This window comes from Carassius gibelio, chromosome B14 (genome assembly GCF_023724105.1).
Source record: "Carassius gibelio isolate Cgi1373 ecotype wild population from Czech Republic chromosome B14, carGib1.2-hapl.c, whole genome shotgun sequence".
In the NCBI taxonomy this organism is placed as follows: Eukaryota; Metazoa; Chordata; class Actinopteri; order Cypriniformes; family Cyprinidae; genus Carassius; species Carassius gibelio.
Genome location: NC_068409.1, coordinates 47,412 through 68,224, shown reverse-complemented (window position 1 = coordinate 68,224; position 20,813 = coordinate 47,412). Strand labels below are relative to the sequence as shown.

General features: G+C 36.8%; 1 protein-coding gene across 2 annotated transcripts; it reads right to left on the bottom strand.

Annotated features, from left to right (window-relative positions):
* Positions 1-8,884: 8,884 nt before the first annotated feature.
* LOC127970973 (voltage-dependent calcium channel subunit alpha-2/delta-1-like) lies at positions 8,885-20,715 on the bottom strand. Of its 2 annotated transcripts, none has more exons than XM_052573691.1 (10): positions 20,658-20,715; positions 20,349-20,416; positions 19,553-19,624; positions 17,801-17,953; positions 17,024-17,076; positions 16,771-16,826; positions 16,275-16,401; positions 15,821-15,933; positions 14,878-14,960; positions 8,885-12,804 (listed from the first exon to the last, which is right to left on the bottom strand). In XM_052573691.1, the coding sequence occupies exons 1-10, from the start codon at positions 20,695-20,697 to the stop codon at positions 12,688-12,690; spliced, it is 882 nt and encodes a 293-aa protein (XP_052429651.1). In that variant the 5' UTR covers positions 20,698-20,715; the 3' UTR covers positions 8,885-12,687. The 2 variants fall into 2 exon arrangements, with proteins under 2 accessions (XP_052429651.1, XP_052429652.1); XM_052573692.1 differs by having other exon boundaries at positions 20,067-20,416; positions 20,658-20,713.
* Positions 20,716-20,813: the final 98 nt, after the last annotated feature.

The following is a 20,813-nucleotide window of genomic DNA, read 5'->3' as shown; positions in this document are numbered from 1 at the left end:
CCACGTGTGAGGGAACAAGCCCATATAAATTGCTTTACCCTTCCAGACACATGGCCACCCCAACACCCTGCTGAGACCGCTCAAGACCGGACTCTGAGTGACTGTGGTGTCTTAAGTGGAGTTATTAGCAAGGAAGAGAGAGCACTGAGGGAGAGGCGGAGCGACAGAACAAAGCAGGAGACAGGTGTTAATAGATGTCCTACAGCTTTCAAAAGCCCCTCATGCAGGTCTGGGGGCTGGACTTCAGTTTCACAGGCAGCAAATTATCTGGACCGGAGTTTGACCTCCTTTCCTTTCAGATATACAACACACACCTCCACCAGAAAAGATGTTGTGTGTTTGGACACTAAGGGTATAAAGCTGAAGGCCTACAAACAGATTTTCTTAGTTAGTTTTACTAAATAAAAAGTTAAAATACTCTGAAAATCTTGGCCAAAAGTATAAAAATAAATATGATATAAATAATACAAGTTGGCCGCTGGATTTAGAATTTTCTAAAAAATAATTCATGCTCACACTGCACCAACTGACACCAACAAATGCTGTTGACCATATTCAGTCAGGTGAAAACAAACTCTGGCCAACTACAGTAACATAGGCCGACAGGGGCAACACACTAATCCAACAAAACCAAACAAACATGATTGTTGCCGTTTGTCAGTGCGGTGTGAACAGTACCACCCAACTGGCTTTGAGGAGAGTTTTTATCTTCTCTCTGGCAGTCAGTTGGCTAGTTCTCACGGGTTCAGTGACCAATCAGCCAGCATGAATCTCCTCATCTCACAGATCCTCTTGTTTGTCTTTTCCTCAGCAAATAATGCTAATGCTAGTGTTAATCTCTGCACGTAGTATCTGGGCTCTCTTGTCGAGCTGTTGGGTAAGGGGTCAAGCTAAAAAAGTTACCCCAACAAGTAAAATCTGAGCTCCAAAGAACCTCTTTTTCTACTCTGCATACCTGCACTTTTGTTGGGATGGGAACTTGGATGGAAAATGAAGACCAAGAGATGTTCCTCTCCATAAATGCTTTGGGAAATAAACATTAGCAAAGGGAAAATGGTCGTTTAAAGTTTGGAGGAGAGTTCTTGTAGGACAAGTTCAGTGTTAAAGAACCTAATACAGTGATAAACCTTGTTTTAAGAGAAGTTGGCATCCTAATGAGGAAACTTTTGTGACTTTATCAGTACAGGTCTGTCTGGAATCCTCAGTTCACAAAAGGCCGAAGTGACTTTTTTGGGGGTAGCATTGGGTCAGCTAAATCCATTGTGGGCAAAGTGTGATGCCAACAAGGACACACAGAAAACACACCTGCGCTCTATCAGTCACACACACTGAATCCAGTCGCTGGAACAGCAGAAGATGCCACTGAGATGCAGAACTTGAAAGAGGATAAAAGAGCATCTGTGTGCATAAATAAACCATCCCCGGGGTAGAGTGACTCCTCAGCTGAAACATAAAGCATGGAGAGATTAAACACTCAAGCAGCTGCCTGGCATCTCACATCGTGCAGACACTTTTAATAAGCCGATCATGTCACACGATCATTATCACAATCACTGCTTCCTGCTACAAAACACATTGTGTTATTGTGAGTCAAGAGTTTGTGTTTAGAAATGCTGATTCTGCACAGACTCTATCCCACACCTGCAAGTCCCAACAGAAGAGCTGCAGACACACACATACTACCTTCTGAGAGACCACACTTTGGTGAATATTTGAGTAATACCCATATAGCCAATACCTAACCTCCACTACCTTACTAACTATTAATAAGCAGCAAATTAGGAGTTTATTGAGGTAAAAGTCATCATTAATGTTTGTTAATAGTGAGAATTGGACCTTAAAATAAAGTGTGAATGAGTTAAGCTAGTCGTGCAAATTTGCCACAATGACCAACAGAAAACTGTTAGCAGAAATAGTTGAGATTAGCATGCTACTTCGAATTTAGACCATGTTTGTTTTTAGACATGTTTCATTGAGGTTCCATATGCAAGTACAATGTCTTAATATCATAAAATATATGAATATAAACATCTTTCATTACCATGGTATTATTAGCATATATTAGCATTGACAAGGTGGTGGTGGATAGAGTTTAGGAAATTCTGATTATGAATAGATTTGATTGAGTTCTTAAAATTAATATGAATTACTAAAACTCTGATACATTAAAGGTGCACTAAGCGATTCTTTGTCAAACGATGTTGATATTTGAAAGCACCAAAACAAACACGCCCAAATCTCAACAAAACTTCACCCTTATTTTGAAATCTTCCCCTCACATGTACATCCCAATCATGGCAATGATGATCACAGAAAAAAGTGAAGATGACACACAAGCATATTCAAACAAAACCCAACATGGATAAGTTGTGTGAATCTGAGCAAAATCCATGTTACTCACCTGTCAAGAAGAAACAATGCAACCTTTGTGTCCAGTTCAAGGCCTTCCCACTCCTTGACTTCTCTCCACAGCTGGAAAACCACTGATATTTACAACTACCTCTTGATCGTAAACCTTCTCTTTATCTATAGTGGTCACTACAGTGGACAGCTATTGAAAAAGCATTTTCTTGTATTTGCACAGGTTTTTTATGGCAAAGTTGCACATCAGCCTCTTTATTGGACCCTGGTGCATCATCCTATAAATTGCAACCAAGTGGCAAGCTGTTGTGTTTAAATTTTTTACCCCTCTAAACAAAGATGGCCAAGGGTCAGTCAGACATGCCAAGTTGCTCCGGAATATCCACCCATTCCTTCTATCCTAGGAGACTCTTGTAGGTAAAACAATATTGCAGCATCAAGCAATATCTAATGAGTCATATCACAGTAAAAGTTTCCAAATTTTGAATTTAGATTGAGAGAAAACTCTGATAAATCACATGTCCACTGTAGTGGACGTCATGCATCAATTGCTATATTTTAGCTACAATTCATAATTATAATGTGAATACTGTTTTTGAAACTTACACTTAAAAACTTAATCTGCAGTGACTTTTTTACTGTAAATAAATGTATTTGTATTATTAGAATGTGATTTTCATTGACATTGAAAAAGTCTTGTAATGCATTACTTTACTTGTTAGATCAAAAAGTAATCTGATTTCATAATGCACGTTATTATTAATGCGTTTTTTTTACTCATAACATCAAAAAGTAGTCTGATTACGTAATGCATGTTACTTGTAATGCGTTTCTTTACTCATAACATCAAAAAGTAATCTGATTACATAATGCATGTTACTTGTAATGTGTTTCCTTACTGATAACATCAAAAAGTAATCTGATTATGTAATGTGCGTTATTGTAATGCTATTGTAATGCTTCTTTACTCACATTACTAGGTAATGCACATTACTTGTAGTTAATTACTTGTTAGATCAAAAAGTAATCTGATTAGGTAATGCATGATACTTGTAACACATTACTTTACTTGTAACATCAAAAAGTAATAATCTGAATGCATTATGCATGTTATTTGTAATGCATTATCCCCAACACTGATCATTTCAGATGAGACTGAAAAAACGTATCGATAGGTTTTCTCAGAGGAGGGCTATGATAGAAATGTGCATGTCCATCTTGAACATAATCAGAATTATCAGCTAATAAGGGTAAATATCCATACTCTGGTGCACTGGAGGGAGCATCTGAGTGGTTTCCACAGTTGTACCTTGGCAGGCTGTAGAAAATTCTGATGGAATCATGTCCTCATATTCTAATATTAAAGATACGCAAAGTGCAACTTGTATGAAGTTGTATGAAGCCTTTGCAAAAAAATCCTGACTGAGGTTATCATAATTCATGCATGAAAGGGTTAATATCCATTCTGTGCACACAAATTGAGCACTCTTTACCCTTACTGATGATTGGCTGCAAGTGTGTTTTGGGACTCGGTCTGACGCGGTGGTCAAAAGTGTTTTTCAAAAATCCATTTTAACGTATTATTTCAAGCAATAGGCCTACTGCACTTATGAAAGTGTTAGCTTAGCTACATGCTAGTGTCAGAAACTGTAAGGACTACACTACTGTCTGAGAAAACAAACAATACCATGGTTAATTACTATGGTTAAACAGTGGTAACCACAAATTAACCAATGTTATGCTACATAAACCATAGTTTAACTATGGTATTTGTAGTTAAACTGTGGTTTTACAAATGGTAATCAATATGGCAAAAAAAAAAAAAAAAAAAAAAAAACATAGTTACTACTCTTTTACTGCTGTCCATTAAAAGCATGGTTAATTTTCGTAAAGGTAATGCAGAGTAAAATATAATACATTATAATTCTTAGCATATATTAGCATTAGCAATGTGATAGAAAGAGCACAAGCAAATGATTATGAACTGAAAATGTATTAAAAAAAATGTAACTAATTGCTGGAATTGATACATTTATTATTTCCGCCAATAATTATGCTTAACAAATTGTTAGCTCAGCTACACGCCAGTGTCAACTTGGGAGGACCAATCTTATGGTAACAATTTACTGTTTTGCTCAGTTCGTGGCTAATTCATTAGCTAATGTAATCATTGAGATTGCTTCCTAATTAGCCATTAGCAATTATCGAGCTAATGCAGTAAGTTTTGAGACAGCCTTTATGTAACCTTAGGCTACAGCATCTGTAGTTTCAGTGATAGCTGAAAACTTTGCTTCCCCTCTCCTTCTCTCCCTTTGGCTTTGTGGTGGGGTTCAGCCGGACATTACACATCTGTGAGAAGTTATTGTGTTTGGCTGTGCTGCGTGCGGCGGCCAAATCACTTTCACAACAGACAGCTGGACATGAAAGGACATGAAAAGCAGGAGCGCTACCAGACTCCCGCTTTGAGAACGCGTGTCTCGAATGAGTCGCAGGTGAGTCACAGTCGCACAGTTCGGGGGGTCTGTGGAGTTTACAGCTGCTGGTATGGACCACGCATGTGTGTTGGGAGAGTGGGCATGAATAAGAAGAATATCTAAAAAGCAATCCTTTTATTCCCAGTGACCCACCCAGAAGAAAGACTTGGCATCTCAACATTTCTGATTGTAGTGGTTTCCAGAAATGACTACAGAACACAGAAATTGTTTACAGCACCTGGACGTTGCTCTACATCCTCTTCTGTGCGTATGCACTAGCCAACTCATGGGTGATTCTCACGAAAGCTTGGATTCGAATGTTGTGAGCATTAAATGTTTACAAAGACTTCCGTGAACAACTTAACAACAAATTTAGTGTTTATGAGCATTAATTTAAAAACATCCACTGACAATTGAACATCTATGGCAGGGTTCCTCAAATCTTGTCCTGGAGGGCCAATGCGCTGCAGAGTCAAACTCACCTGCATATACATTTTTTAACTCACCATGGGCATTAATTTAACAATCTAACAAATTTCCTTTCCTTGACGGTCTGTAAATGTCAATACAACACGCAGAGCTAATACAATTTTTTTTTTAAACTGACTATTAACAGTCATGCACAGTTACTCAAAAAAATCTAAAATAATAGAGATTCTTAAAGGCATAGAGCACTTAAAATTAAAATTCTGTCATTATTTACTCACCCTAGTGTCGTTCCAAACCCATAAGACCTTCTTTCATCTTCGGAACATAAATTAAGATATATTTTGTTTAAATCCGAGAGCTTTCTGACCATTCATAGACAACAAAGCAGCTACCACGATCAAGGCCCAGAAAGGTATTAAGGATATCTATAAAATAGTCCATGTGTCGTCAATGGTTCTAGCGCAATATTAGGAAGCTACGAGAATACATTTTGTGCGCAAAGAAAACAAAAATAACAACTTTTCATGAATTTCATCTCTTCCCTGTTAGTCTTCGATGCTCATCCTCTCGTGAACAAAAAAAAAACAAAAAAAAAAACAGATTTTTGTTTTTGTTTTCTTTGCGCACAAAAAGTATTCTTGTAGCTTCATAAAATTATGGTTGAACCACTGATGTCACATGGATTATTTAATCGATTGTCCTTACTACTTTTCTGGGCCTTGAAAGTTATAGTTCTGTTTCTGTCTATGCGGGGTCAGAAAGCTCTTGAATTTCATCAAAAATATCTTAATTTGTGTTCTGAAGATGTGTTTGGAATGACATGTGGGTGCGTAATTAATGACAGAATTTTCATTTTTGGGTGAACTAACCCTTTAAATTAGTATTTTTATTTTATTCTCTCAGTACAACACCTTCTGCAATTAGCAACCTAATATTTATTTATTTTTTATTCGTTTATATTTCTTTGGTACTTGAAAGAAATATGCATTGATTATGCACATGAATTTACAAGCAAACTACTACTTTCACATTTTAAAGGTTTAGGGTTAGAGTTACAATTAGGACAGGAGTAAACTTTACCTCGCAGGTTCGATTCAATTCAACTAAATTAAGTTACATTTTGCAGATTAAAAATAATTATAGATACTATTAACACAAAGTTGACACTAACTCGTGTGATAAGCAGTGCTGAAACTTCTTTAAACATGCTGTGAAACAGACAGCTGTTTTCTTAGATATCCGGAAAATGTCTGGAGGCATTCTGGAAAAATAGCAACCACTGTCATTCCATAAAGCATCAGTGAGCCTTTATAATGGAAATAAAGTGGCCTCCCATCTAATAACCAGAAGCGAACAACATACAAACAGAAGAGTTTATTCAAACATAATTGTTTAGCAATCAAGATTTAACCCCACCGAAATTCAACCGCAAACCTAAAAACACCACTTGCAAGAATAAGATACCCTCATCTGAATCTTGAGGTTTGGTTCTTTAGTACTTTTCAGTCCCCACAAATACCAACAGTCCAACATCAACCTTGAGAAAAGACACTTTAGGCTAATACCTCTGTTGAAGCAAAGTGCCACAATCAGACATGGTGTTATGGCATTCTAGTCAGTCTGATTTGTCTGTAACCACTAAGTTACAGTTTTGGCCTCTGTAATGCAGACTTATAAGAAAAAAAAATGCATATTGAATGTGCAACATCTAGAATATTTAGAGAGGAAACATGCTGTTTTAATGCAAACAACTAAACCATGTTGTTGTCAAAATCCCTGGAAGGAGATAGAACATGTCTGTGGATGGCACTAGTGAATTATGTCCAGTTGAAATATGTGCACAATGAGGAAGTTTAGTTTTTACTGAGCACCGTCCACTTTTGTTTATGGGTTCAGGGTCGATGTGGTGACAAGGGAGGAAAAACACAAGGACACGTTCCATTCGAGAGCCACCACGTCTAGAGCTCATTGTGAAATAAGACCTTGTAGAGTCTAAGAATGTCGAAGAATTTTTGAGAAAAAAGTGAATGACTAACTCAGTTATTCAAAGCAGCTTTTAACAACAACAGATCCACACAGGCCCTGTCATGTTAAACTAAATAAAGACGTTTACTCTGCGATCGCATTTACTCTTCTTGCGTCATGAGCAAATGGACTGTTATATGACTGAATAAGAACATTTCATTCAAAACTGGCCACATAAACGTGACTCTGCAAATCACATCACACAATGTTTCCATTGATGATTTTGCTACTGTTAGACAACAAATGAAGAATTTTGAATTTAAAGATAAATCATTTTAATTTAACGTATTATTTATTTAAATAAATTAAAATTAAATAAATTAAATATATAATAAAATACTGAAATTGATTTGAAAGAATTGAAATAAATAAATATTGAATTATTAAGTTGAATTAATGATTTAATTAAATTATTTAATACAATTCAGCACATTGCATTTACACAAGTCTACAACTCACATATAAAGCCGATCTAATATTTCTATTCACGATTTTGCTAATGTCAGGCAGTACAATTTTATTTGTGATTTCATTTATAAATTTAATCAGATATATATATTTTTTAATTACATTAAATATTGAGAGCATTTCTGAAGAAACTCAGTGGAAATGCACATTGCATTTCCAACTGGCCCGATAAATGTGACTCTGAAAATCACATATTTCCACCCACGATTGTGCCAAAGCAGAGAGCAAATGAATATTCCATTTATGAATTTATGCATAAAACTCTATGCTTATAAATTCAATTAAGCATGGAATAAAACATCTGATCTCTTCCGTCTCGCACCTGCTCGCAGACACCAAGTACCCACTGCACTTTTCACACCAATTCCAATGCACTCAAATATTTATGATACTGCTTGAAAGTCCACAAAATATTTTACATTTCTCCTTTTAAGCAGGCAGCATTAGGAGACTGACAGCTTTAATAATGCCTCAGCCATTAATATTACAGCTTATTTCCTCCCTCCAGTCTGTAAAATATGTAATTTTATATCATACGTGTGCTTTTAAGGTTTCCCCAAGCTGTTTCACAAAAATAAACGGGCCGTTCATTAAACAAAAACACTGTGGGGACTGTAATTGAACTGATTTGAAATGTCCCAGAGCACTGAAGTACCATACGTTAGCTTTAACGGTCTCGTAGTATATCACACATCGCAGAAGGAGAACATTTAATATCGCCAATAAACATATGAACGGCCGTGTATATCTACATGCTGCTGGTTTCACATTCAAACTCAAGGTGAAATGCTACTGAGGCCTTCAATGTCAAATCAGAGGCGAGCGAGTGCATACGGCGATGGAGCAATAGAAACCGATGGCAGTCAGATAACATTGTGTGAAAATATCGATGGCTTTCAGCGATTCGAGGGCCGTGTTGTGGTTGGCTCGGTCCGAGTCCTCACTGATGACAGAAGAATGTCACATGGGAGCAGAGAAACTGCAGACTCCAACTTCCCTCTGACATGCATGGGGAAAAATGTTTTGGCACCAGGACAAATACAAGTAGAAGTGATTTTGGAAAAGAAGAACAGCAGAAATCTGTCACGGTCAAAACAGTCAAAGCAAAGGACACAGCAACACTCACACTGTTGATAAAGTTTTTATTCTGAATATACTTGAACATGAATTTTAGACAGTTCCTGGATTATAAACAGTGGGCTTTTTATCATTTCTGCCTTAGATAATTACTTAACATTTTTAATTATCATTATACCTTAAGGTAAATGCAAAAGGATAAAAAAGGAAAACAATGCTCTGAGGGAAGATAATACAGTTGGTTGTACTGTTGTATACCTGTTGTGTTAATAATTCATCCAAAAAACATTAAAAACTTAAAAAAAAAATTGAGTAGAAAAAGTTTTTATTTTATTATTATTATTATTATTATTTAAAAAAAATACAGTATGACACATTAAAAGACTATGGAGCCCCGCACATGACATGCAAGAAAAAATAAATAAATTGTGCACACAATTTACCAATTCGTTCCCTCAATGTACTAAAACGTGCACAAGATTACTATTACGTTCCCTCGATTTACTATTGTGTTCCCTTGATTTGCTAAATCATGCACACGTAATAATAAATCGAGGGAATTTAATAGTAATCGTGTGCACGTTTTAGTACATTGAGGGAATGAATTAGTAAATCGTGCACACAATTTAGCCTACTATTTTTTCCTGCATGCCATGTGCGGGGCTCCGTAAAAGACTGCACGTCTAAACATCAGCTTTTTAAAAGAAAGAGTAAGTGCTTCCTATATCTTTTTTTTTTTAGTTGACGTCAAATACTTTGGCGTAATTTAATTTGTCATTTTACTAGAAGCTATTTAAACAAATTAGGCCGATGACAACACGGCTGTTTGAAATTGAAAACCATGAACAAAACTATGTGTGGTTTAAAAAAACCAGACTACATTAAATGAAGGTTACATTTGCTATTGTTTGGGTCACCACTTGAAATCTGGTTCTTGAAGCAAAACCAGATGTGAACCACTGGATGACAGTACAGTTAAGGGGGCTGAAAATAAGCCTAGGGATAAGTCCTCCAAAAACTGACTGATGCAGACTAACGGTCAGCCAGGAGACAAGTGGAGGCAGCAGGATCTGACTGACCACTTAAAACACACTTCACACTATCAGACAATTCCAGAGATCAAAACCCAAACAGAGCAGAGAGACAGCTTTTTAAATCACATTTAGCAATTTTCTGTTCCTGAGGTGACAGCATCGGAGCTCAGTGAAAAAGGCAGTGAATGTTAAGGTGAGGTCACATTAACGAAATTTCAGCGAGATTTAGCAAAAAAGTCCTTTGTCGGTAATGTAATGACGTATGAAGCACAGCTGACTTTCAAAGCCAGCAAATATTCACAAAATCTGCTACCGTCCTCATACGAAGCTCAAGATCGCACAGATTCCTACTGAAATAACTCGATTTTTTCCAGTGCAATTTTGCTAAATGTAATTGCACCTTTCACGCCTTTAAGGTCCGAGTCCTAAATTTTCATATGCACTTTTTAAACAGTAGAATCCTACATTGTGACATCATCAGATGGGAAACAATGTGTACTGATTTGTATAAATATGTCAATTTTTGTTTAGTTTTTTTTAAAAGAAGGTCAAGTTGGATGCATTGCATTACGGGATACAGTATTTCAAATATGTACTTTATACTTAGTATAGATGAACAAGATGACATTACTTTTGCCGGGAATTAACGTGGGTAATTCTTTGAGTTAACAGTCTGGAACTGGAAATGTTTTCAATAATTTCTCATGTTGACAGCCAATTAACTACGATGTTCTTTTTTTTTTTTTTTTTTATCATACACTGATTTAATGCACATCACATCTAGAATGCTTGTCTGATTACAGTGATAAATCATGGAAAGAGTTTGAGAAGAATGGCTTTTCAACGCAAGCCAAATCCACAAAGTCCAATCATGTTGTTTTCAGGTGCATTACCAAAACCGTTTCCTGTGTACAGAGGAAATGATGCATAAAGTAGCAGAGATGTTGCTCACTAAAATTCACTTTCCATTCTGGATTTGATGTTGTGTGTCTTCATGTGTTTTTTTTTTTTTTAATTTCCTGTTTGTCTACTCTTCTAAAATTAGAAAGAACACGATGGTAATCAGCTCTGACAGATACCCAAATGATTTTGTACATAAGCCAAAAGCCCATTATTACTTGCAGAAATCATCTGTTTGCTATTAATTAATCACCATATTTCATAATCAATACAATATTGAATATATTGGGTACTGGCTAAGCATTAGGCATCCCTCCTTCTCTTCAAAACAGAAAAAAAAACTTTGAACTGAATACTTCAATTAAAAAAAAAAGGTAGCTTGGCTTTTCTACAGACATAATAATTATTTATATATATATATATTATTATTATGAATATTAAACAAATAAAACACTGAAGAATATTTTTATAACATTCAATTTGTGAGCAGTCCAGGGCTTCCGTAAGTATTCTTGTCTCTTCTCAAAATCTTAATTATTCCATAAATGTTGAATTTTGGCCAAGATTTCAATGAGGCACAAAGATCCAGTCAGGACCTCTTAAAGGGACAGAAGTTGAATTTTTCATCAGATCAGAATGATGATATTTTGCATTTCTCTGGGTCAGATTGCACATTGTGATATTCCTTTGCTTAATTTTATATGAAACCATTCACATCAAGGCACGTTGACAGAAAAAAAAAAAAGGCTGACAGAGCTCTGCCTCTGACATTAAAGTGAAAAACGACACATTAGAGACTCAGACAGCACAACCAGGCCCAAGATTTCTTATAAAAATATCTGTAAACATTAGATAATATTCTTTCCACCTTTCTGAGTTCTCCAGATGAAATTAAAACATGGGAAAGAGCAACTATGTCATAAACGCCTTTCACCAGTCAGCAACTACATATCCACACACATACATTAAACAGAGCACATAAAACTCCACATTAAACATACAGCAGAAAACTCTTTGCTCATTTGCATTACTTTAAACCATCTCAAATAAACAGCTAACGCACCAAAAACACACACAGCAAGCTTTTAGGTCGATACGAATCGGCTGTCATTTAAAAAGCCCTGAATGAGAACCAAAGGGCTGCTTGGCCACACGACCTGCTTGGCATCAAGGGCAAAGTACAGCAACACCACACACAAGGTAAGGTTTGGCAGCTGGGTGCATCTGAAACGCACTATGGGCCGATAAAAAATAGTGAATACAGGTACCCACGGACAAAGAGAGGGAGGTACTGTTCACTCGAAACAGCGGTCAGAAACGAAACCGATATTCCCGAGGCACAGAGGTGGAGACCACTGGGAAAAACAAGAGACCTTTGCATCGGGTCACAAGCTCACTTGTCCTTTTCTTTTCCAGTAATGGGCTGCAGACCACAAACAAGGCTGGATTTTGACCCAACCCAGAAGGATCCTTTAAAAATCTCAGCAGGGCAAGCCATAAAAGTTTGTAATACTGAGGAATTAGCCGTGTAAATATGTCGAAGGACAAGTAGGTTAAAAAAGGCATCACACCGGTAAAGGGCGAAACTTTGGTTGGCAGTGTTGTGATTGGATTATTTTTTCGTTTTAAAGACAGGACCTTTCTTCACAGCGAAGTGACGATGAAGTGTCAAGGTCTGCCCACCCTGTCGCTCATGAGGAAGGAGTCTGACCTTACGGGTCAAATGTCAAAGGTCGTTGCTCATTTATCATCTCCGACCTACTTTGACCTCAAAGGCTGTGAGTGATCTCGGCTTGGGTTTTGTACTTCCTGGGTCAGAGCCTCTCCCTCCATGTGCTGGGCTGTAGCGTGGGAGTCCAGATGAATGTTTAAATGTACGTTTTGGCATTGTAGAGGGGTGTGGCGTCTCTATGCTGAGGTCACGAGAGGCAGTGTCCTCGTCCAATCAGAAGCCAGAGCAGCGGCAGCTGGATGATGATCATGGACTCGATAGATGGACTCAGACTTGACGCCCCACCGCAATCCTCATTCTGCTCCTATTGCAATGCCAACAAGAGAAACCCATTAGTCCACTGGGGAACTAATGGTGCGATCACATCTGGGTTACGATGAGAAAGAAACTTTGTGATAAAGGACAGAATTGGGGATCCAGAAGTAAAAATTCCATTGATTTTCTCCATTGGCAATAGATAATATAGTTTATTATAGATAATATACTGTAGTTTATTCTAATATAGTTAACCAATATGTATATGTTATATATAGATTTATAGAGATTAATTAATTAATTATCAATATTATAATCAATGACTACATAATTGTTATTTACTGCATCGTTTTTTCCATTACCTTTTTGCATGATTAAGCAAAACAATACAATATACTCGAAAGTTAAAAAGTGGGGTCAGTAAATTAGTATTTCTTTTTTTTTTACATTGATAAAAACTGATTGTAAAGTCTTAGAATAAATAATAAATATACTAAATTATTTTGAGTGGATTCTGCTATTTTAAACTTTTTATTTATCAAAGAATCCTGAAAAAAGTATCACAAGAACAAAAAAAATTTAAAAAAAGATAAGCGGCACAACACCGATAATGAATCAGCATATTAGATTTCTAAAGGATCATGTGACACTGAGTGATGACTGCTGAAAATTCAGCTTTGCACCACAAGAATAAATTATATAAAACAGTAAACCGTTATTTTAAATTGCAATAATATTTTACAATATTACAGTTTTTTTTCTGTATTTTTGATTAAATAAATGCTGCCTTGATGAGCATAAGAAGAAAGTCCTTCAAAAAAATGTTTAATAATACTGATTGCAAACTTTTGAATAGCAGTATATATATTTAGCATATTATATATATTTAATTACAGTAATTGTGACATTAGGTGAACACACCATAAATCTACAAAATCCCACTACAATCAGTCTAAAAGTTTTTTTTATATATATTTTTTAATATGAATAAATATGCTTATGGTGTAAATAATGTATTCACTAAAGCGGGTGAATTAGTCAGGCATGAGAGTTACATCAGCAGTTTAACAAGCTCTCAGAAGCAACCGCTAAATTAATTCGTTTGATTCATGCTAAATTAAATGCACAAGAGAAAGAGATATTTATCTAAATTAGACCGAGTGGAAGATGTAGATAAAAAGAACAGAACAGAAGTGTGCCGGCTGATAGCCTTTTGCACAAACAAAATAAATTTCCAAGTAAACTCAAATAAGATGACATATACAACACAAAAGTGACACAGGTGTTTAGTGAATTTACTTCTAATTTGGCAGACAAGATATATCAATATGAATGAATAAATAAATAAAGAGAGAGAGAGAGAAAGAGAGAGATATGGACTGACCCGAGACAGCACATGAACACTGGCAGCAGTAACATGAGCAGAGAGGAAAGCAGTGGAGAGCCTGCATTTCTCCTACACATGGCCTCATCCTAACATACATTATACAGCCAAATACACAGCACCAGAGAAAGAGAGAAAGAGAGAGGAAGAGTCATGCAGGAAAATGTTTGACAGTCAGAAGTTTAAGCAACACTCAAACAAGTGCTTGAGCCAAAAAGCATTTATACTGCAAGTAAAAAGAGAGAATCCAGAGCAGGAAGTAGGAAGTGTTTAGATAAAGATACACTACTTGGTCAAAAGTATGTGGACACCCCACTCATAAATAGTCTGTGAACATTTCGATTCAAAATCATGAATAAAAAGTTCAGCTTGTTCAGTGGGGTTCATGTCAATTCTTTCACACTAAACTCTTTACGTCTTCAAATATGGGATTGTATAACTATATGCTTATCTGAAACACCCAACAAAGTTCATTTCAAAAAGGTGCCCACATTCTTCAGGCCATGAGATTAGAACATGTCAAACAAAGCCAAGCTCTCCAAAACCAAGATCTATCACACAGAGCCAAATAGTTTCGTCGATCACGAGTCTCAGTGTGGTAGGTCTCGGGTAATGACTGAAATGAGAGCAGCAAAGACCAGCCAAATTGGACATGATGCACATTAAGTCATGCTGATTGCTAGTTTGGTCACAATCTGTTGTAGGCTTTCGCAGGAAGGAGGTGTTTAAGTGACTTACACTTGTGTTGTTGTCAAAGCACTGGTGCGGACCTTTCCGATAGCGTGGGTTCAGGGCTATCTCACAGGGGTCAGGACCTGGAGCTATGGGACCAAGTTCAGGATTCAAATCAGCACAATCTGACATTCATTTATTTATTTGTTAATGAGCCACCAATTCACTAAAACTTAGCTACACTTATAATTGGCATTAGAGTGTATTGGACTTAATACACTCGTGCTGAAAAACTGCTAGTCCATCCTGGATCATGCAGGTCTTGTGCTGGTGGTCTAGCTGTTCAGCAGCAAAACCTGTTTTTTTCTGGAGCGCCAAGGAAGTTTTGCTGGGTTATTTAGCAAAGGACCAAAAATACCAGCGTAGCACAATTTTATAAAACTTTGCAACCTATTTACAAAGTATTTCCAAGGCAAATGGGACTGTGGCGGAGACGTGGTTTAGTCGGGAAATGCGAGAGAGACGGGGACTCGTGAGCACGTGAAGCTGGAGAGCGGTCGAGCCAGACAGACGCAGTAGCGAAGCTGAAGTGCTTTTAGAGAGTGCGCGCACCTGCCTCGCTTGTTTATTTTGTTGTTTGTTTTTGTAAAGAATAAAGTCTCTCACGAGCCCCATACGCCGACTCTGGTCTCCTTCCTCTACCCCGATCGAACCACGAACTATCATTACAGGGACATTGGATAAACATGTTGGGTAATGACTTGAGAACTGGTCAACCATTTTTCCAGTTTCCTGACATCAGACTAAAATGAACTAAATGACAACGAGAGAGAGATTCTCCCCTAATGTGTTTTTGCGAGAAATTGTGAGACGCATTGTATTCATTGGAAAAAACTACTTGTAGTTATTTCTGAACTTCCTTCTCATGCTGACGCTGACCTGATGAGTAATCATCATTGTGTGTCTCAACACAAATCAGCAGGTTTGTTTGTACATGAATGAAGGATACAAGGCTTTTCTTCCTGGGAGAAAAATCTTTCATCAACCTGGCAACACGGTTCTTTTGAGTCGGCAACAATAAGCACCAGATTTGTTTTTGGAAGCTTTTCAGCTATGAACTGCCTGAAAACAAAAACACAAAAATATGCACAAACAAACAGGCACAATTCATCTGTGTCAAAAAGGTCACCTTGAACATAAAGAACTGGGTGAAAAGTGATTTAAAGGCTTTATAATGACATAAAATGTTACATATAAGTATATAAATAAACAGCAAACTGTATAATCATACAATCATAATAATCAATATTAGTTATTTTTTTCCCAAATAAAGATAACTTGAAAACGTATGTAAAGCTCAGGAGCAATGAATATGTTTTTTTGCTGAATCACATTTAATTGACAATAAATAAATAAAATATAAAATCCTTTTCATTCCATGATTAAGCTCCATAAAATCTCACCTGGAGCAGTTTTGACAATCAATAGTCCCCTTAAAAGATGTCTCATTGTTCTCAAAGAAATATTGTTTCTGCTCTTTAATGCAACTCTCTTTAGATGGCATCTCAGACAGGTCATCGTCTAGGTCCGCTGTGAACAAAACACCATTGATATGATGCCATGAGATGCAATACTTTAAATGATTATTTGAATTACTGTGATTTAGTGCATAAATAACACCTCAACTGTCAATAGAGTCAATTACAAAAAAAAAAAATCTAATTAAATTTAACAGAATACAGTCCAAATTTACACCACACCTCCATCAACAATAACTGTCTTTGACATTATGAAATAGAATACATGGTCACAGTCTGTACGTACAGGAACTCAACCTTAGCGGTCATTAGCACTGAAGTGTTGGCAGTTCACCAGACGACAAGAAAAACAGCCGTCTGCCAAATTGCAGTAGCTTGATCATTGTTTCATAGCAATGAATTACTAATGTCTAGATCTTACCTGCCTCAAGGAAGTTAGGAAATGTGATGCTGACAAACAACTGCTGCAATATCGACCTGGAGGAATCAAAAGAAATACTGATTTAGCTAAGAACAATGTCCATATGCTGCGATGAAAGTCATTGGGTTCCAAAACTCCTGTTTTCTTGTAAAATATACAATGAGGCCCCCTTTTTTTTTTTTTTTTTAAATATCTCCTATTGTTTTCAACAGAAGAAAGGTTTTTTGTGAACTGAAAAAGTGAAATCGCTCACCAGGCTGCTGCAGAAGCCCACCAACCAATGTTCAGGATGTCAGCTATGGTGGGCTAAAAGGGACAAAAAACATGTTTTTAATCTACACAACATTTCTGTAAGCACTAAGGGCATCTAAAATGTCCTTGTGATGTATGTTAAATCAGCATAAACACTAAGATGTTGGCATCTTAAACTCTTATTCTCTCAAACATTCTTCTTCGAACTTTGCAAGTTGCATATCCTGAGCTGAGAAGCACCAAAACATCCTGTTTTTTATTGGAAGGGGGCCCTATTATGACCCTGCCAGACAGAAAGGACCTGGTGCCAAACAATAAGGGAGATATTAGACAAAAGCTCAGCAGATGCAAGCATAAATCCACAAACAAGGCCAAACGAATGAGCTCAGGGGACCATTAGCTGCCGCACACGCTGCTCTGATTAGCATGAGAGAGGAAGTGTCTCTGTGTAATGATTCACGCTTGACTCTGTGTGTTGTGAGAGATTTAGTCAGCATGTAGCACAAGGCCGTAATCGTTCAAGACACAGATCAGAGAGAGTATCGTGAGGCTAACTTATCAGTGTGACATGATGGAACAACATTATGAAGTTCACTAATTGCATGACTAAGCTTTATAGTCCAGGGAAAATGTGCAATGTAAGCAAATCTTTATTTACATGTGCTAAAACATGCAAACCACTACTAGATAGGATTTTATTGTGAGTGAACATATTATAAACGGACTTTATTTTTTTGTCTTAAGAAACTGAAATGAATTCAAAGAAAATGAAACTTACCACATAGACTGATCTGAGACCAGCGGCGGCTTTAGTTTCTTTGGTGGGATCACAGAGGGCCTGGTAGTCGTAGGTTATGTTGACGGAAAACAGGGATTCGTTTATCAGATTCCTCATTAGGCTGGGGTCAATCATACCGAAAAACTGTCCGATCTGAAAACACCGCCATTCACAAACACACACAATTACTAAGAGACTTCTCTTGTTATTATATAGGGATTATTATAATTACTACAGACAAAAAAAAAAAAAAAAAAAAAAAAAAATATTCACAGTATTTCAGCAACGTTTAAAAATTTTTTTGAAATTCAAATCAAGAAGCCTTCCATCGGTCAATTTGACGAACTTGTTAAATCATGTTTTGCGAAATCTGTGGGGCAATTTGTTTTCCCATTATGTAAAAAAATAAATAAAATCTGATTTCACCCACAAAACTTTGCTGGTATCTCCAAAGGAACATCCAAAGGATTTCATCAGACTTAGCTTACTTCTGGGGATAATTTAATGTCTCAAAAGAATAACCTTCATGAACCTGCATTTTACAAAGCTACAGGCACAGACAGTAAATATGCACCGCTTAAAAATAAAGTACACAAAATCTATTTTTGTTTTCAATTAACATAATCTAAACCCGCAATGAAATGTTTGTTTATTTGCCATTTGGTCTGCAGATGTCCTGAGATGAGCTACAAACAGTATAAAGAATCACGCTCTGAATACACACATCTGCTCCTGATGAATGACAAAGTGTGCCTTCTTTTTTGGTTTAGCAAAGGTAAAATTAAATAAAAATAAAAATGTTCATATTTGCCACACTGATTCTAATAAACTAATAAATAGCCAATATGTTAATAATAGTCCTGCCGATACTAGTAAGTATTGATCCTTATACTAAAGTGTTACCAAAAACGCTTAAGTGTGTTAAAACAGAAATGTGTTGAGTTAAATAGTGAATAATTATGCACATCTTTCTGGATTCCATGTGGCCATTCTTATTCCAAATTCCACAACCTTGGCCGAGTTTGTCACTCAGGGTATGAGGATGTCTGTCCGTACTAATCTGTAGAATAAGTTCATGCTGTGAACTACATGCTGTGTTTAAAGAGTGTGGAGCCCACCGTGCTCAGGGGAGCCAATAGGATCTGTAGTAATCTTATTTGGACAGCCTACTGCATTACCATAATTTAAACCAAAGAAAGAGCTGTCTGTGAGCCCAGAAAATCTCTGAGGTGTGATACCGACCGCGAGTGTGTGTGTGCTTTAAAAAAAAAAAACGCCCCTGTTCTGGTTACTGTTACGAACACACACAGCTAAACTTCCAGCTTTGTATTGCACGTAAGAATGTAAAAGTATGTGCATCCGAGACCATAAGTCAGTCCAAAGGCGATATAAATCCTAGAGCGTACAGAACGGCCGCCGCTCCCTGTGCAATAACAGCTGTAATGAATGTGCGGTCTGCCCGGCGGTCCTAGCCGACCCCTGGAGAGTCTGCCCACACAGAGGGGAGGAGACGGGGTTTAGGGCACAGTCAGTCCCCTCGGCTTGAGTCCTGCTGCCAAACACTCCGGCCGTGATTTATCCTGCACACACTCCGCTCTGATTGGTTTCCTTTGCTGAGCCTAACTTTAAACATTTACTCTAATGCTGTTGCAAACGGGGTGCAGGTGGGGTTGGGTGGGCGCTCTCCGGGGGTCAAAGAAGGGGAATGTGGAATCGAAGCAAAATGGTAATTGGGTATGAAGAGAGGCACACCTTATTGATATAATCATCCTTATTGGTCATGACAAGGAAGCCTCCATCATCCAGAAGAAAGCAGTCCAGATTCTTTAAGAGAAAAAAATTAATACAGGCTTAGTGTAATTTAAGCTAAGCTTATTATTATAATTTTTTTTAAAGAAATTAATACTTTTATTCAAAAGGGACACATAAAACTGGTCGAAAGTGACAGTAAAGACACAAAGACAGTTACAAACTATTTCTATTTCTAAATAAATGCTGTCTTCCATTCATCAAAGAATCCTGAAAAAGATTTGATGGTTTCCAAAAAATAATAATAAAAAGCAACCATTTTTAAAGGTGAAAATAATAAGAAATGTTTCTTGAGAAAATATACTAAAATAGAAAACTGTTATTTGTTTTTACTGCATTTTTGTCAAAATAAATAAAAAATCTTACTACCTCCAAAATTCGAAACAGTAGTTTATATAATATAGATTTTAACATCTCTTTAGATCTAACACAAGTGGTTGCATAAATATAATCTTACGCTATCGTCCCTCCTGCACCCACATATTTCGCCAACACACTGTGCAGGAAGAGTAAACATAGATTCATATTAGAATATCAAAACTGTGTTATCAGGCAATATTAAGGATTTCTTTTATTTATTGGTATCAGTGGACATTGGGCACACTAACTCATATTGGATATGCAATTGTACATGCTCATTTTTTACATTTAGATCACCTTTGACAACATCTAATGCTCACTTGAAATGAATGTTCACTACAGTTCAAATGAATACAGGAGGTTCATTTCTTGCACTCACTTTGGGCGTGATCGTAGCTTTGATGAAGCTTTTCATCCAAGTCTGTTTATCCAGTTTTACACCAACCACTGAAACCAAAATGAGTTTAGTTTGAAATTTTCCATCAGTTCACAATCACACAATCAAATGAAAAAAAAAAGAATTCTGAAAAAGCTTTCTGAACTGGCCACTTCTAGTAAGTGTCAATAATTTGAAAATACTCTTTTATAACTTGACCAGGCTGTTATATTGGTGTATCAAAACATGCTCTCTTCTGTTTTTCTATCTACAGTATATTCCCATATCAGAACTATAACGTCCGACTCTTACCTGCTGGCTTCAGCAGGAATTCATCAACTCTCAGGTCCATCGCTCTGCTCACTAAAATAGAATCTTGAGTTTATGAAAAAAGGGGACAGAAAATATCCATTAATCCAAAAGGAAAAAAGGGATTTTGCTGTATAATAATCACCAACACATACTTAC

Bases quoted from the DNA above. Each gene is read 5' to 3' on its own strand.
- LOC127970973 (XM_052573691.1), bottom strand. From the start codon at position 20,697: ATGGACCTGAGAGTTGATGAATTCCTGCTGAAGCCAGCAG. The intron at 20,417-20,657 runs GTAAGAGTCGGA...TTTTGGTTTCAG, and splicing joins ATTCCTGCTGAAGCCAGCAG to TGGTTGGTGTAAAACTGGAT. The intron at 12,805-14,877 runs GTAAGTCACTTA...GCATTGCAATAG, and splicing joins GCTTTGACAACAACACAAGT to GAGCAGAATGAGGATTGCGG.